At 37.1% G+C, this 17,970-nt stretch overlaps 2 protein-coding genes across 6 annotated transcripts in view; one reads left to right on the top strand and one right to left on the bottom strand.

Moving 5' to 3' along the window:
- SUZ12 (SUZ12 polycomb repressive complex 2 subunit) overlaps window positions 1–8,990 on the top strand; it is a 38,949-nt gene extending 29,959 nt beyond the window's left edge. For both annotated transcript variants that reach the window (XM_019981807.2, XM_019981806.2), the window contains 7 exons: window positions 79–256; window positions 2,771–2,862; window positions 3,078–3,221; window positions 3,693–3,850; window positions 4,226–4,424; window positions 4,893–4,972; window positions 6,825–8,990. In XM_019981807.2, coding sequence (XP_019837366.2) covers window positions 79–256; window positions 2,771–2,862; window positions 3,078–3,221; window positions 3,693–3,850; window positions 4,226–4,424; window positions 4,893–4,972; window positions 6,825–7,170 — 1,197 coding nt within the window. In that variant the 3' untranslated portion in view covers window positions 7,171–8,990. The remainder of the gene's footprint in view (window positions 1–78; window positions 257–2,770; window positions 2,863–3,077; window positions 3,222–3,692; window positions 3,851–4,225; window positions 4,425–4,892; window positions 4,973–6,824) is intronic.
- Window positions 1–17,970, bottom strand: part of CRLF3 (cytokine receptor like factor 3) — a 90,285-nt gene that overhangs the window by 31,660 nt on the left and 40,655 nt on the right. For 3 of the 4 annotated variants that reach the window (XR_011561931.1, XR_011561932.1, XR_011561933.1), the window contains exon 8: window positions 16,321–17,786. Coding sequence is in view for 1 of the 4 variants with exons in the window: in XM_019981955.2 (XP_019837514.2) it covers window positions 17,530–17,786 (257 nt within the window). In the remaining 3 variants the exon portion in view is untranslated. Of the gene's footprint in view, window positions 1–16,317; window positions 17,787–17,970 lie in introns of those variants that run through there. The other variant, XM_019981955.2, reaches the window with a different exon arrangement.

The raw sequence follows: 17,970 nt of genomic DNA, 5'->3' as shown, positions 1-17,970 counted from the left end.
TATTTTTTTTTTACTCCTACAATTTCTTTCAATTCAGTTTTTGGGATCTTCACTGTTGTCATGTTTTTTCTTTTTTAGAGACTGCCTCCATTTGAAACATTTTCTCAGGGACCTACATTGCAGTTCACTCTTCGTTGGACAGGAGAGACCAATGATAAATCTACAGCTCCTATAGCCAAACCTCTTGCCACTAGAAATTCAGAGAGTCTTCATCAAGAAAATAAGCCTGGTTCAGTAAAACCTACTCAAACTATTGGTATGAAAACTTTGCTGTCAAAATAATGCTTTGCAGAGTTAGGACTTAGGTTTTAGATTAATTTGTCTTTTGCTCCAGTAATCTTCGGAAATATTATTTGACTTACTAGACACATTATGAGTAAATTACGATTCTCCTAAAGTTTTGTGATGAAGTGCTGATCAACAGTACTTTATTCACTAGATGTATGTGGGAATTTTGGAGATTTTTTAATTTTAGAATCATGGTATAATATATAGTATATATGCCATATATTACATAATATCTTCAAATGAGGTCTCAGTTCAGTTCAGTCGCTCAGTCGTGTCCGACTCTGCGACCCTATGAATTGCAGCACGCCAGGCCTCCCTGTCCGTCACCAACTCCCAGAGTTCACCCAAACTCATGTCCATTGAGTCGGTGATGCCATCTAGCCATCTCATCCTCTGTCATCCCCTTTTCCTCCTGCCCCCAATCCCTCCCAGCATCAGAGTCTTTTCCAATGAGTCAGCTCTTCGCATGAGGTGGCCAAAGGATTGGAGTTTCAGCTTTAGCATCATTCCTTCCAAAGAACACCCAGGACTGATCTCCTTTAGAAGGGACTGGTTGGATCTCCTTGCAGTCCAAGGGACTCTCAAGAGTCTTCTCCAACACCACAGTTCAAAAGCATCAATTCTTCGGCGCTCAGCTTTCTTCACAGTCCAACTCTCACATCCATACATGACTACTGGAAAAACCATGGCCTTGACTAGACGGATCTTTGTTGGCAAAGTAATGTCTCTGCTTTTGAATATGCTATCTAGGTTGGTCATAGCTTTCCTTCCAAGGAGTAAGCGTCTTTTAATTTCATGGCTGCAGTCACCATCTGCAGTGATTTTGGAGCCCCCAAAAATAAAGTCTGACACTGTTTCCCCATCTGTTTCCCATGAAGTGATGGGACCAGATGCCATGATCTTCATTTTCTGAATGTTGAGCTCTAAGCCAACTTTTTCACTCTCCACTTTCACTTTCATCAAAAGGCTTTTTAGTTCCTTGTCACTTTCTGCCATAAGGGTGGTGTCATCTACCTATCTGAGGTTATTGATATTTCTCCTGGCAATCTTGATTCCAGCTTGTGCTTCTTCCAGCCCAGCGTTTCTCATGATGTACTCTGCATAGAAGTTAAGTAAGGTGACAATACACAGCCTTGACATACTCCTTTTCCTATTTGGAACCAGTCTGTTGTTCATGTCCAGTTATAAACTTGCTTCCTGACCTGCATATAGGTTTCTCAAGAGGCAGGTCAGGTGGTCTGGTATTCCCATCTCTTTCAGAATTTTCCACAGTTTATTGTGATCCACACAGTCAAAGACTTTGTCATAGTCTATAGATAGCTTTATGTCAATTTAGGATAAGTTTTTCCATTAAATAAATTTGTCCCAAACTCATGAGAAAATGATTGGTTTTCAGAGCTTTGTAGTTTTGAATTGCAGCTATAAAGGGCTTTGGAACAATGTGCTTTTTCAAATTTACATAAAAATTTGTTTATATTATGGAACTGACTTAACCATTTAAGAATATTTGAACAATTTGGGGGCTGGAAGAGGATTATTATAACCTGAATTTTATCAGGTTAAATTTTGTAGTAAATTTTTAAGAGGAGAAACATTTACAAATTGTAGCAGTTAGCTCTGTTGGGTTAAGGCCCATGTTGCAGTATTCTTTCATTTTTTATCTGCCTGATGAGAACACTGTCCTTGACCTGAGGGTATCCATGTGTTTTATCTAAGACTGTTTAAGAAGACAGAAGGGAGCTGTCTTTGACATATACCACTCAAGTCCATCCGTTAGCTGTGTGCAAGTCAACTGTAGTTAGATTCAGTTTTAGGAGATGTAAGAAATGACCCCTGTCAGGGGAAAGATTTCCCAAGGAAATTGTAGTCTGGGCACTTCTCAAAGTGTTCTGTGGCCAAATACTAGTAAAAGAGTTTTCAGGAAACTGAGTAGAAAAGATTTTTACAAAGTTTTACATAGGAAATGATTACTTATGTCAGGAGAAATACAAATTTTCATTTTTAAGCCAGTAAAATAATACACCAAAATTATTAATGATGATGTTTTGGATTTGGAATGATATTATTACAATCATTTTCATTTAATTTGTTAAACCAATATTGAGTGGATGTCTGCTCACTGTTGTGCACTGGAAATACAAAGACCAAGCAAAACCTTACTTTGACCTCAAAGTGCTTAAAGCATTACAGTGACTACGTATAATACTTGGGGTTATTTTTTAAATGTTTTAGAACATGATAGGTGTCCTAATGTTTTAGGACATTTTAAAGGGGAAAAAAGAATGGATCCTACCAGTAAAGACCTTAGTATCTGGTTAGGTTGCTGATAAAGGGATTGTTCCCCTGAAATCACTTGAGGGTGAAAACATTGTATTCAATGCCACAAGAAGAATTTTGTGAAACCTTTATTGTTTAATTATGTTCACAACAGATATTTCACTTTTTAGAAGCAAGTATTTTCATTAAAAGTGTATGTTTTCAGCTGTTAAAGAATCATTGACTACAGATCTGCAAACAAGAAAAGAAAAAGATACTTCAAATGAAAACCGACAAAAATTAAGAATATTTTATCAGGTAAACATAGCTGACCCTTCTTTTAAGTAATCATGAGATACTTTTGTTTTGCACGTTCTATCTGAAATATTCTGACATAAATAAATAGAATGCCTCTGACTTGATTTTCCTTTTATATTATTTTAACTATGTTTAAAGTTGATATTGAAACAAAATATCTTGAGATATGTAAGTTGGAGATTTGCTGTTCTTTTTGTCTTTTGTTATCTTTAAAGTTCCTTTATAACAACAATACGAGACAACAAACTGAAGCAAGAGATGACCTACATTGCCCTTGGTGCACCCTGAACTGCCGCAAACTTTATAGCTTACTTAAACATCTTAAACTCTGCCATAGCAGATTTATCTTCAATTATGTTGTAAGTAGTTTTTCATTTTTTCTTACTATTATACATTATGATAAAATTTGGCTTTCAGAAATTGTACTTTGTGCAGGATGCCAAAGTTTCCACGTTGAATGGATTGTTTATGGATGAATTACGATGAATGACTCAGTGTTTGTGTATATTTGCACAGTGCACCTCTAATGACTCACATAATCCTCACCCCAGCTCTTTGAATTAAGTGGTAATTTCCTTATCCTTGCTCAGACAAGAAATAATTTGTACAGTTACCAAGCCAATAAATGGCACAGCCAGGATTTTAACATGGATCTTTTTGACTCCAGATCTTCTGGCCCCCTGTTCACCATGCTGGTATGCCTGGCTTATTTTAGTTTTCAAAACATTTAAGAACCCACAAGTACGTTTTAATTAAGTTGGAGGAATAGGTATTTAAGATAGGATAATTAATATTTTATTTTTCTGATCACCTTGCCATTTTTGTTACAGTATCATCCAAAAGGTGCTAGGATAGATGTTTCTATCAACGAGTGTTATGATGGCTCCTATGCAGGAAATCCTCAGGATATTCATCGCCAGCCCGGATTTGCTTTTAGTCGCAATGGACCAGTAAAGAGAACACCTATCACACACATTCTTGTGTGCAGGTAGGTAAAAAGGGCATGTGGCAAAAGTTTATTTTCTGACTTTATTGATGTTTGAGGAATAAAGGGAAGCCATTCAAAACTACTGTTTAGGTGGCATTTCTTATTTCAGTATTAAATAAGTCTCTGGGGTCGCATACTGCTTTATAACTCTCCCTGGCTCCTGTTTCTACAGCAGTTTTCTCACTTCCTCCTCACAGCTTTTTCCTGTGTTAATGTGGCTACTGCTGTAGTGGTTATAGGGAGATTGAAGTGTCTCCCAGTAGAAGTTTCTGTGTGCATGCCTAGGTGGAAACCTCTGTAAGAAAGGAATGTACTCTGAGTAGTGTGAGCCCTCTCTGTGTTACTTAATATTACATCAACATTTCTTTTCATTAGGCCAAAAAGAACAAAAGCAAGTATGTCTGAATTTCTTGAATCCGAAGATGGAGAAGTGGAACAGCAGCGAACATACAGTAGTGGACACAACCGCCTCTATTTCCATAGTGATACTTGTTTACCTCTCCGTCCACAAGAAATGGAAGTAGATAGTGAAGATGAAAAAGACCCCGAATGGCTAAGAGAAAAAACCATTACTGTAATTATTACTGTTCTGTTGCTCTTACCATCATCATCATTATCATTATCGACAATGATTTTACAATTTTATGATGAAATGATTTTGTTTGAAAACTAATAACTTTAATATGAATTAAATTTTTGATTTAATGTTAAGGAGCATTTTTCTAAATTAAGGAATTCAGGAATCTACAATTTTTGTAATTGTGTCATTTTAATAGTTACCAACTAAAGGAAATACGGGTTTTCTTCTTGTGATTTTGTGTGTTTTCATTTTATTTAAAGGCAACTATTTCATTAATAAGGATTTCCCTTTTAAAATTACCACTTAAATGGATGTTGGAAACATCTGCTTTGCTATATAAATAAGTTGTATTTTTAGTTACAAAAAATTCTGTTTTTAACATTCTCACAATTTTTTCTTAGAAATACCAATTATATTTATTCTGCATCTAATAAGTTTTTTTCCCCTCTTTTTTTCTAAAAGCAAATTGAGGAATTTTCTGATGTTAATGAAGGAGAGAAAGAAGTGATGAAACTATGGAATCTCCATGTCATGAAGCATGGGTAGGGTGTTTCTAGATTTAAATATTCCATTTCCTTCATGTTCTTTTTGTTGCTTCACATTCTGTAAATCTGTGTTAGGATCTTACTTAAAATTTAGGTATAATTTGTCCTAAATATCCTAATTCAGGTATTAGAAAAATGGTTACCTCCAAAGAATGTTTAAGTAAGGTGCTAGCTCCATCTAACAGCAGGTTTTTAGTTAATGTTTTTTTAATAACCCAGCTTTTATTCCTTTTATTGCTAGGGAATACATAAATAATACACCGTGTGCTACACACCTGGAAATCCTGAAAACCACTAACACAATTATTAACAAAATTTTTAACTGCTTTATTATTCAGAGTAAAATATAAACAGTCAGCTTTTCTTATTTCTTACTACCATCTCATAAAGCTGAGGGTAGAACAATCCTAATTTCTCGTGCCTTTGGGGCTGTAGCATTGTTTTTCCTGTACATCTGCTTCCCTATGTGAACTATTTACCTGTCAGTACATAGATTCTTCTCTACCTTCGTTAGTATTAGACCCTCAAATAAGGCTTTCTTTTATAGCACATGGATCTAAGGTTTTTTCCTTTAAAGGTTAAATGAAATAAATGGGAAGAGGCGTTTTATTTTCTTTATTCTTGGGGAATGGAGGACGTAAGTGTTTTAAGTTCTAGTTCAGATGACTGGGTGCATCGCTTATAGCCTTTTTTTTTTTGGTAAACTGCCTTGAGCTAAGAATAGTCTTCACATTTTTAGTGGGTTGTAAAAAAAATTAAAGAGGAAGACAATAGAGATTACATATGGCTTGCTAATTCGTTTCAGTCGTGTCCAACTCTTTGTGACTCTATGGACTGTAGCCCACCAGGCTCCTCTGTCCATGGGATTCTCCAGGCAAGAATACTGGTGTGGGTTGCCATGTCCTCCTCCAGGGGATCTTTCCAACCTAAGGATCAAACTCGCGTCTCTTGTGTCTCCTGCGTTGGCAGGAGGTCTTTATTTACCACTAGCACCATCTGGAAAGCCCACATATGGCTTGCAAAGCCTAAAATACTTACTGTTTAGCCTTTTACAGAAAATGTTTGCTTCATCCCTGGTCTAGTCATTAAAACTCAGTTATGAGTAAATATGTATGTGGAGGCTTGGCTGAAATCTCTTTCTCCTTTTGTCCTGATATGCCAGTTTCAAGATAGAATTTTAGTCAAATTACTTAATTGAGTTATATTTTAATTCCTGATCCAAATCTGTCAGCATAAGAATCTGTCAGCATACTAGGTTCACTATAAACTGGCATTACAAAGTGGCAGGTAGTTGGTAAACTATTTGTATTTTTTCAGATCCGCAATCAGGCTTTTACATTTTACAGATTCTGTTTTGAGTCTCAGTGGGTAATTGAACATCCGTCTCCTATTTGGTTTAATTTGGTTCTCTCAAATTTTATTGTCTTCCACCAAAACAGTCATACTATACCACAATTGTTGTGACATGTTCATTTTTTCAAAAGTTTACCATTAACTGAAAGTGTGTAGAAACACTGCTTCTGAAATAGGAAACTGAGAGAATAGTGTTACACAGTTAATGAAAGTGGAGTGGCAAGAGAAAATATTTTACATTTTTAACTGCTAACTTCCTAATTTCATTAGGAAAAACAGAAATGACATCTGTTTAAGCTCTGGTTAAATTAAACCTCTTTAAATTTCTAACATGGTAAGTTTATTCAGGTGATCGAATCTCAGATTCACTATAGTTTTACTAGTTAAATCATCACTTACCTAGGTATAGTCTTACTATCTTGTAATAGTTATCATTGTGGCCTTTGACAGAAATACTTTGTATTGTTGTTGATGTGTTTGTGTTTTTATTAAATAGGTTTATTGCTGACAATCAAATGAATCATGCCTGTATGCTGTTTGTAGAAAACTATGGACAGAAAATAATTAAGAAGAATTTATGTCGAAACTTCATGCTTCATCTAGTCAGCATGCATGACTTTAATCTTATTAGCATAATGTCAATAGATAAAGCTGTTACCAAGCTCCGTGAAATGCAACAAAAATTAGAAAAAGGAGAATCTGCTTCCCCTGCAAATGAAGAAGTCACTGAAGAACAAAATGGGACAGCAAATGGATTTAGTGAAATTAACTCAAAAGAGAAAGCTTTGGAAACAGATGGTGTCTCAGGGGTTTCAAAACAGAGCAAAAAACAAAAACTCTGAAAAGGCTTAACCCCCACATTATGGACAAACACTGAAATTTCATTCTAGGGAATTCAGCCTCTAGGAAGGGTTCTGTTTTTGTTTTTAATCATAGGTTCCAAACAGGCACTGTCAGATGAAGTAAATGATTTCAACAAGGATATTTTTAATCAGGGTTCTACTTCACTTCAGTATGCAGCATTACCCGCATATCAGTTTTATTGATGTCATTAAAATATTCTCAAGTTCAAGCATGAAAAGCAATACCTTAAAGTATTTTTAACTTCAACAATTGTCTTATGAAATATACTGAATTGATAATCTAGAAATTATTTCATATTTATAATGTGTTGGGGTTTTTTTTTTTTTTGGCATTTGTGACTGGCTGTTTTTCTACTTTGTAATTGTGAGACATTTTCTTGGGGAGGGAAAATTAGAATGTGATTCCTTTTTTTAGAAACTGAAGATTTTTGTGAAATTATGTTGCAGTACTGTTTGCAATCAGACCTTAATCCTTGACTTTGAAATCATTTATCAATTTGGAATGCAAAAGTACAACACAAGGTATTTTACATTATGTGAGTTCATTTTACAATTTAAAAATAGCACTTCTTCATCTTAGGCCTGTTTGAGAACACATTAATTTTTCACATTGTCAGTGAAATGTCAGTGTTGGCTTCTAAGGTCACTGACCATCCATTTGTTTTTATGTGGACAATTTTAGTGCATTGCTCACCCAGTATATTTTTTTAAACTTGAACATTTTGCTGTTTTTTTTTTCTTTCCCAATTAGGTAATCACATGGAAGATTCAGCTGTTCACATCTGTTCATTAGGATTGTAAACCAAGGGAAGAACGAGTTTAAGATTTTTAAGATGCCACTTTTGAGGGAGGAAATGTTCTATAAAAATGAACCAGAAAATGTTGTAACTTTTTTTTTTCTTTGCAAGGATGTCTTCGTAATGTATTTCATGATTAGAATATCCAATGCAGATAAGCTGACTTGAATCGTTGTGAGCAGTTTTGCCCTGTGTTATATGTGTCTCATGCACATATTTACAGTTGGATTTTCTCCAACAGAAAGTGGTTTCACTACTGGCACATTAACAAGCACCAATAGATTTTTAGTCCAACTCCAAGCACTGTGGTTGAGTAACATCACCTCAATTTTTTATTATCCTTAAAGATAATTGCATTTTCATATTCTTTATTTATAAAGGATCAATGCTGCTGTAAATACAGGTATTTTTAATTTTTTTAATTTCATTCCACCACCATCAGATGCAGTTCCCTATTTTGTTTAATGAAGGGATATATAAGCTTTCTAATGGTGTCTTCAGAAATTTATAAAATGTAAATACTGATTTGATTGGTCTTTAAGATGTGTTTAACTGTGAGGCTATTTAACTGATAGTGTGGATGTGATTTGTCATCCAGTATTAAGTTCCTAGTCATTGATTTTTTTTGTGTTAAAAAAAAATAGGAAAGAGGGAAACTGCAGCTTTCATTACAGACTCCTTGATTGGTAAGCTCTCCAAATGATGAGTTACAGTAAACTCTGATTATGCCTCTGCATAGTGGATTTCGAGCATTTCTCTCGGGCTTTAATTTGCTAAAGCTGTGCACATATGTAAAAAAAAAAAAAATAGATTATTTTAGGGGAGATGTAGGTGTAGAATTATTGCTTATGTCATTTCTTAAGCAGTTATGCTCTTAATGCTTAAAAGAAGGCTAGCATTGTTTGCACAAAAAGTTGGTGATTCCCTCCCCCAAATAGTAATGAAATTACTTCTGTTGAGTAAACTTTTTATGTCATCTTATAATAAAAGCTGAAAAAATCCCTTTGTTTCTATTTATAAAAAAAAGCTTTTCTATATGTACCCTTGATAAGAGATTTTGAAGAAATCATGTAAGATGATAAAGCATTTGAATGGTACAGTAGATGTAAAAAAAAAATTCAGTTTAAAAGAACGTTTGTTTTTACATTAAATGTTTATTTGAAATCAAATGATTTTGTACATAAAGTTCAATAATATAAAAGCTGCATTCTGTTTTGTTTTTTATATTATGAATTGTTAATACACGCACAAAAATTTTGGCTTGGCTAAGATAGGAAATATCCAAAAAAATATATCCACTGGAGCAAATAAGTTGAGAAAAATTAATGTGAAATCCTGCTTTCGGTTCTAGTAATAGCAGTTGCAACTAGTGTGTCATACTGTCACATAAAAAATATTTTAAAATTGATAGTCTAGGGTAATGTCAATATTAATTGCCCTAATGCTGATTCACCTTTGGTTTTTTCAATTTTCTTTTGAATGAAAAAGGATTTATGTTGGCTTTCAAAAAGCCATATAGTGAGACACAAATAATAAAACAATTTTGTAATACTATATTCTGAGGTCAGTAGTTGAAATTAATTTAGAAGAATTGAGGAAAATGTTACCGAAGTGTTGACAGTTCCACTGTGCTTGCTTTATTTACAAGAAATAGCTTGCCTGGACACATGTGTATTCTTTGAGCTGAGCGCCCCTCTGGTTCCAAAGCTCACTCTGTGTTTCTTTAAGCACCTGCTTCCTTTTCATTAGACTGCTGAGTCAGTCTCACTAGCCTTAGTAGTGACTCATGGTCTTCATTGGTGTTCAGATAATTGTTACATAAACTGAAGGCCTTATATGCCATGCTAACTAAGCATTTGGATTTCAGGCAGTAAGAAGTATTTGGAGATTTACTGTACAGACGTGACACAAACCAGTCTGTGTCATAGGTGAGCTGTGGCTCCAAGAATCTGGGAGGGAAGAAGCTCTCCACAGGGAGAAGCACAGGGATGCTGCGGGAGTCCTCCAGGTGAGATACCCAACTAAATAACAGAATTCTGCCCATTGTGAAGTAAGTGCCCAAGAAGTAACCATGGTGTTTCAGTGTGCAGAAATGAACTAATCAGCAGTGACAACGCCAAGGGAAGAAGAGTTTCATAAAGGAAGCCGTTCTGTAACAGAAAATGAGTTTAAAACAGCAACTTTAAGGGTTAAATAACAGAAAACAGGTTTGAGGAGTTTACTGTTAATAAATGGAAAATGAGTCGGAGAAGTTTATCATGAATACGTGGGAAATAGGGCCATCGAAAGAGGGAAACAGGCAGAGATTGGGGAGAGTGGATAGGAAGGTTGAGCCTGCAGACTATGGAAGACACAGAGGACACCAAAGATACACATTGCCAGAAAAGGAAAGAATGAGATCAAGAACACAGGTGGATTCAGCTTGCTAAAGATGAAAGAGTGCTGATAATACTGTTGGGTAAAAAATGGAGAAGTGGGTACTCATGACATTTCTGGTGGGGAAATAAGCTAGTACAACCTCTACAGAGTAATTTGGTACTTACCATTAAAATTATAATGCATTTAACCTTTGCCCCAGCAATTTTATCTTCAGGAATTTAATCCAACATAAACTGGGGCACATGTAAATTGACAAACTGACCACTGTTGAGCAGATTAGAAAGGTACAGAAAAGTTTCTAGAATACTTCCATTTTTAACAAGATTTGAAAAGAATATGTGCCCATATTTGCTTGGGTGAAGAATATGACTAAATGGATACACAAAAGCAACTGCTGTCAGAAAAGATGTCTGGGCGAAAGGATAGGAAGGAGGCTGTTGCTGTGCAGTTTTTAAATCTAAATGTACTGCCTGTTTTCCGTAGTTCTTACATTTTAAAAAGCTGAAAAAGAGGGATGGTTTCTCACTGGGAACCAGGTATAATGGATAAGTTGTTAACAAGGATTTGGAACACAGTCAATTGGTATTAAGTCAAACAGGTGCTGTAAAAAATAGTCTGAAAGCTGTATTTATTTTTTTGTTAATCTAAATAGTATGTCACTCCAAGGAAAGCAGAGATGCATGTTTTATTAACTATACCAGTACCATATTAAAATGGATCATTGATGGTTCCCAGTTGTTGACTGTATAGATCACAACAAACTGGAAAATTCTTAAAGAGACAGGAATACCAGAGAAATCTGTATGCAGGTCAAGAAGCAACAGTTAGAACTGGACATGGAACAACAGACTGGTTCCAAATGGGGAAAGGAGTACATCAAGGCTGTATACTGTCACCCTGCTTATTTAACTTATATGCAGAGTACATCATGCAAAATGCTGGGCTGGATGAAGCACAGGCTGGAATCAAGATTGCAAGGAGAAATATCAGTAACCTCAGACGACAATAACCTATATCAATAACCTACGCAGATGACACTGGCAGAAAGCGAAGAATTACTAAAGTGCCTCTTGATGCAAGTGAAAGAGGGGAGTGAAAAAGTTGGCTTAAAGCTCAACATTCAGAAAACAAAGATCATGGCATCTGGTCCCATCCTTTCGTGGGAAATAGATGGGGAAACAGTGGAAACAGTGTCAGACTTTATTTTGGGGGGCTCCAAAATCACTGCAGATGGTGACTGCAGCCATAAAAGACACTTGCTCCTTGGAAGAAAAGTTACGACCAACTAGACGGCATATTAAAAAGCAGAGACATTACTTTCCCGACAAAAGGTCCATCTAGTCAAAGCTATGGTTTTTCCAGTAGTCCTGTACAGATGTGAGAGTTGAACTATAAAGAAAGCTGAGAGCCGAAGAATTGATGGTTTTGAACTGTGGTGTTGGAGACTCTTGAGAGTCCCTTGGACAGCAAGGAGATCCAACCAGTCAATCCTAAAGGAAATCAGTCCTGAATATTCACTAGAAGGACTGATGCTGAAGCTGAAACTCCAATACTTTGGCCACCTGATGCAAAGAACTGACTGGAAAAGACCCTGATTCTGGGAAAGATTGAAGGCAGGAGAAGAAGGGAACAACAGAGGATGAAATGGTTGGATGGCATCACCAACGTGATGGACATGGGTTTGAGTAAACTCTGGGAATTGGTAATGGACAGGGAAGCCGGTGTGCTGCAGTCCATGGGGTCACAAAAAGTCGGACACAACTGAGCGACTGAACTGAACTGAGTTGTTGACAGCATAAAAACCATACTTTTCCTGCCTGATTGGAATTCACTATCTTTCCAGTCTTCACCTCTCAGTATGCAATCTCCCCTCCAACCAGGTAGGGTACCAGAGTACAGCATGGTACACACCATGCACCCTGTTCTCCATACACAGTCTACAATCCAATTTCTGGAGCACCTTCTGTTTCTATGTACTATTTGTACAAGTGTAAGTGGTTTTTATACAGAGGTAAAAATTCACTCAAGTATATTCTTAGACAAACATAAGATTGTTACTTAAATGTCACATGGATGAATCACATAAAGCTGCTTTTAGAGAACAGGGTGTATATCTCCCAAACTACTGTATTTAATCGGTTGTCTTTTCCCATTTCTGACTACCATCCTATCCACCCACATGGCAGAACTTAACCAGTGGCCACCTACAGGTACACCATCTCCTGGAATCCTATTTCTGTCCATGCTACTCCATCCCTTTTCAGAGCCCTAATAGCTTCTACCTCTTTGGTAGCACACTCCCACTCCAGCCGTTCAGTCATTCATCTGTAGACATGTGCCAGGACTTATCCCAAGTACTGGGAATGAGCTGAGTAAGACTCATGTTTCAAGGATTCTCCCAGTTCTCACGGATCAAAACTAAGGTCACTTCTTTTTCCTAAACAACCATGCACCTCTTCGCTAGACTTACTGCTCATTACTCCAGAGAAGCGGTGAAGCTACACAGGTCACAGAATGAAAGCTTTTTCTATTTTGAGACAAACCTATGAATCACCTAGAACAAGGACCTAGAATGTAACTTAACTCCCTTATTCACTAATTCAACTAAGATTTTCTTCCGAGTGGATTCTGTCCAAATGATCCCCATTTCTCTTATTTGGGGAAAGCGGGGAGCTGGCTCTTCTGTGAGGCCCTGAAGGGAAAGGACCACGGTTGCCATGCCATTAATTAGGCTCACGGAGCCTTATTTATTCCTTAGATACTTCCTGGGCACCTATAATGGCCTTTGCCTTAGTTAAGTGTGAGGATACAAAGATGAAGAAGCCAGACATTGTTCTTGTCCTCGTGAATCTTGAATTCCAGAGAGGGTGACATTCGTTCATGTTTTAGTAAGCCAGGTTAATAAGCTAAACGTCTCATCTCAAACTGGTGCCCCAGGGACATAGGGCAGTGTGGACACAGAGGAGCGTGGCAGAAGAACTGAGAGTCCACAGGCCTAGATTTGAATGCCAACTCCAGGGCCTTTGCAGCTCCAAAACTCAGTTACTTGACAACACTGAGTTTGTTTCTTCAACTGTAAAATGGGATCAAAATCCCTCCTTCAATAGGCTGGGAGGTGGGAGGGAGGGATTCAAGAGGGAGGGGACATATGTATACCCACAGCTGATTCACGTTAATATATGGCAGAAACCAACACAAACTTGGAAAGCAATTATCCTCCAATTAAAAATACATTTAAAAAATAACAACTATAGCAATAGACCGCCCCCCCCCCCCCCCCCCCCCGCCCCTGGTCTCACAAAAAAAAGTGCCTCCTTCAACATGGGATCTAGACAGTAACCTGCTCTTGGTTAACATCACTGTTTCCTTCCCTACAACCTTACAGTTTTGTCAACTTCAATCCTCAGCTCCCACGGCTGAGGAAAAATCACACGCTTGCTCCTTCTTCCACAAGCTATATATTTTAAGACCCTGGAGAAGTCTTCTGAGATTACATTAACAAAGTCTTAATTTTCTACAGAACTGCAAGCTTTCTAACACTGCCTTAGGTAAGACTAATGAATAGAAGTGACAGAAAGGTCACTTCATTTGATCAACAATAAATTCCATGAAAGAAAGTCTTTTGTGAGAGATTAGTTTTATTTTGCCGAATATGGTTTTTGTCTTTTAAGATGAAAAGTACTGTTCTTAGTTCAGAAGTACTTATCAGATACCCACATATCAGGAAATGTTGGGTAGGAAGTACGTCCCAGACTTTTGGATTTCATAGACCTGTAATATATATTCAAAAATTTTTTGGCATTTTGTCAGGATTTACAAACAAACCCAGCAAACCAGACATCTACTGTCACTTTAATTTTACAGAAGGACACAGTATAAAAAGAGCAAGAAACTTAAATTTCAGAATAAAGGATAGTCTTCCAAAGAGAACAAATTTAGATTTACCAAAAAAAATCACCGAGACTGGACTTTTAGTTACTTTGGAGTGGTTACTCCCAAATCTGCCTTCATAATAATAATTTCATTTCTTAAAAAATGTGAGCTCCACTAATACCAATTGAATCAGAATTTCTGCTATTTTTAAAAGCTCTCCAGGAAATTCTAATGTGAGGCCAGGGTTGAGAATAACTTGCTATAGAAGATACAAAAACTCAAGGAATTTATAATCTAGTGGGTTTAAAGCAGGTATTAGAAACTCATATACCTACAGGGTCAGCTGTCAAATGAGCTACGTAGCTGAGTGTTATACCAAAACCAAACTAGGAAGACAGAACAAAGCAGGGGTCCCCAACCTCTGGGATCTAATACACGATGACCTGAGGTGCAGCTTGTAGAATAGCAGAAATAAAGTGCACAAAAAATATAACGTGCTTGAATCATCCCAAAACCACTGCCCCCAACAGGCCGTGAAAAATTGTCTTCCGTGAAACCAGTCCCTGATGCCAAAAAGGTAGGGGACCGCTGGAATAAAGAGAAGATACTACAGTTTTCCAAAGAGGAAAAACATACAACATACAAATGAACAGGCACCAGAAGGGCATTAGTTTTCCTGGGAGACCACAGAGCAGTGCATTCAAATTCTGAGAGGGAATGACCGCCAACCTAGAATTCTTTATGAGTCACAGTCAAAGGTAGGATTGAATAAAGAGATTTTCAGCTTTCTATCTCAAAAAATTTACCTCTTGGGCACCCTTTCTCAGCAAATGGAGGAAGTGCTCCACTAAGGTTAAGGAATAATCCGAGAGAAAGACAGGACACTGAGTGGAGCTGACACTGGTTGATTCATACACGTGTGGAAAGTTCTGAACCTGTTTAGGAGATACCTCAGTGAGTGCGTTACTGTCAACAGTTGTCACAATAGTTTGTTGTCAATAACTGAATAAATTTCACTCCTTGAACTAAATCTTCCATATTTAACCGAGGAGCTAGATGCTTACTCTGCTCCCCTCTACAGGGAAAGCCCTCTGAAGAGATGTATTTACCCTTCATCCCTACTTACTCTTTTTTGTTTTGATACTAAAATCTATTATATAGCTTCAGAATTTATGCTTCTGACAAGATGGAATAGCATAATTTTCCCACTCCTCCTGCTGAGGAAAACTAAAAACTATGGGGAAAAATATAATAAAACAAACACAAGAAGACTGACGGACGACCAAGCACCTCAAAACTCAAGGAACTCCACACTGTGCTTTCTTAAGGTTTTCGTCGTGTATCCCAGACTTGGGGGCAAAAGATGCCGCCAACATGGAAATGTCGACAGACAAAAAAGCCCCAACAAAAACCTGCTCTCTGCCGCCAAGGGACCAGGAAAGGGGCAGCCTAGCAAGACAAACTAATGGCCAACAACCACTCCAGCCAAACACCATCATCCGTGTTGAATGGTGGTGGCCCACAAAAGGACATGTCCACATCAGAACCTATGGCAGCAATTTTATTTGGAAAAAGGGTCTTTGCAGCTATAAGTAAAATAAAGACTTGGAGATGAGATCATCCTGGATTATTTGAGTGGGTACTAAATCCAAGACAAATGTCCTTATAAGAGACAAAAGGAGGGAACTCCCTCGAGGTCCAGTGGTTAGGACTTGGTGTTTTCACTGCCATGGGCCTGGGTTCAATCCCTGGTTGGGGAACTAAGATCCTGCAAGCCTCACAGGGCAGTTGGGGAAAAAAAAAAAAAAGCCCAAGGGAGAAGGCCATGGGAAGACAGAGACAGAGACTGTAGTTACAATGCCTGTGGCCACCAGTAACTCCAAGGATGCTCCCCTAGACCCTCTGGAAGGAGTACAGTCTTGACAATACACATCTTATGTATGTGTACATAACTTATTTATTACTATTATATATACACACACACAGTTAAAAGTGAAGATGACTTTTCTCCCTCTACTTAAAAGATTAAATCTGAATTAATTAAATCTCATGAAAGAAAAAAAAAAATACACACACATACCTTTTACTTTTTTATTTTTGTTTCAGATAGTTGGACGAGGCATCTACATTCTAGCACATCTTCTTAATCACTAAACAAGTGAAAAACAGCTTACTTATATATAAAAAGGCAATGGGAAAAGGTCATGATTGTCTAATAGGGAACTGGAATCCCCCAATAAATTATCTTACAAAAATATCAAACTTGCTTTTCCACTTTTCTACTCTTAAAAATGGAAAAAAAAAAAAAAAATTCACATTAAAGAGAAAAGATCTTAGGCTGGTAAATAGCAAGTTAAGATAATCATGTTTACATCCAAGTCCTTCAAATAAATATTTTAAACAAATTTGTTTCCCAAAAAATAGGTCAAGTATTTAGCCTACACTTGTTTGGTCCACTAAAAGACCACTCATGAACTGGATTGCAACTCAGACCCCATCAAGAGCGACATGCGAGTCACTAGGCTGGATACGCACCGGTGCCTATTTCAAACGTGGGACATAGCTATTAATAACACTGCTGTGCATACTACTTCCGTAAGTAGTTTTACCCTGTAAAACCCCTCAAACCTAACTGGGAATGGAGCTGCAAGGAAAGAACAAAAGAAAACACTTTGCCTGTTGTAGACATTTGCTCAGTAATTTTTAAAACTTATCACACTTTTGGGACTTAAAGATTACTGAACATGAGATAAAATTCAATACTGCTTACAAATCCCTGAAGATGAAGAGCATATGCAACACTCCTGTGGAGAACACACAAGGGAGTGTCCGTCACAGCGTACATTATGGCATATTCTGCCTGGTCTAGTCCTGGCTTTTCATTCTAAAGTCTTAAATGGCCTTGGATCTTTAAAAGATGGAGACTTAATAAAAAATGATGTTATGTTGCATTTTTCTGTTCTTACAACCAACTTTAGAAGTACAGTGGAAGGGTTCATAGGGCTTTCTGTATCTCCTCATACTTTAAAAGCCAGTTTGATTTTTATTGTAATGTCATATTCCAATTAACACTATACTAAAAAATAAAATGGACTGCATTGCGACGGTTTTGTCTACCATATTCATGCCTCTTATTGCTGAGATAGTCCAAAAGATATCCCGTAAATAATTTCTGTTTCCAATGGCTTAACTGAGAGATGAATTTAACCATTTTTTAAACCAATGACAACTGGGCTGAGAGGAAAGCTATGTGAAACCCCTGCACACCCAAAGCCAATCATAGGCAAACCTAGAACACCAGCACTTTCCACCCAGGATAGAAAAATGAGCATCCAAAGTAAAGAGAACCACAAGACTGATCGAGTAACCAATCAAACACCACTTCTCTGTTATTTGAGCTAATAGTCACTCGAAGCTTGAAGTTTCCGCCTTCGTTATTATTGGTGGATCCTAGAGTCACAGCTTCAACGTCAAATGTGACAGTGGACCCAGAAGTAACTGCGGGCAACTGATTAGTCATTTCTTTTCCATTTACAAAAACTGCACCTAAAATGTTAAGGTAAAGAGTCATTGACATGTGAGCAGCAACTAAGAATGGAAACAAGATGCTAGATTATTGGTAATGCAGCTAATTTCCTAATTAAAGAAAACATTTTGGAATGCCAACTGGTCAAAGATAATGCAGTTAAATATGTTCATTAACCCCACATTCCCAAGGCAGAAGGAAAAG

Source organism: Bos indicus, chromosome 19, assembly GCF_029378745.1.
Source record: "Bos indicus isolate NIAB-ARS_2022 breed Sahiwal x Tharparkar chromosome 19, NIAB-ARS_B.indTharparkar_mat_pri_1.0, whole genome shotgun sequence".
Lineage (NCBI taxonomy): Eukaryota > Metazoa > Chordata > Mammalia > Artiodactyla > Bovidae > Bos > Bos indicus.
The sequence above is the reverse complement of the archived record's forward strand: the minus strand, read 5'-3'. Positions and strand labels throughout refer to the sequence as shown.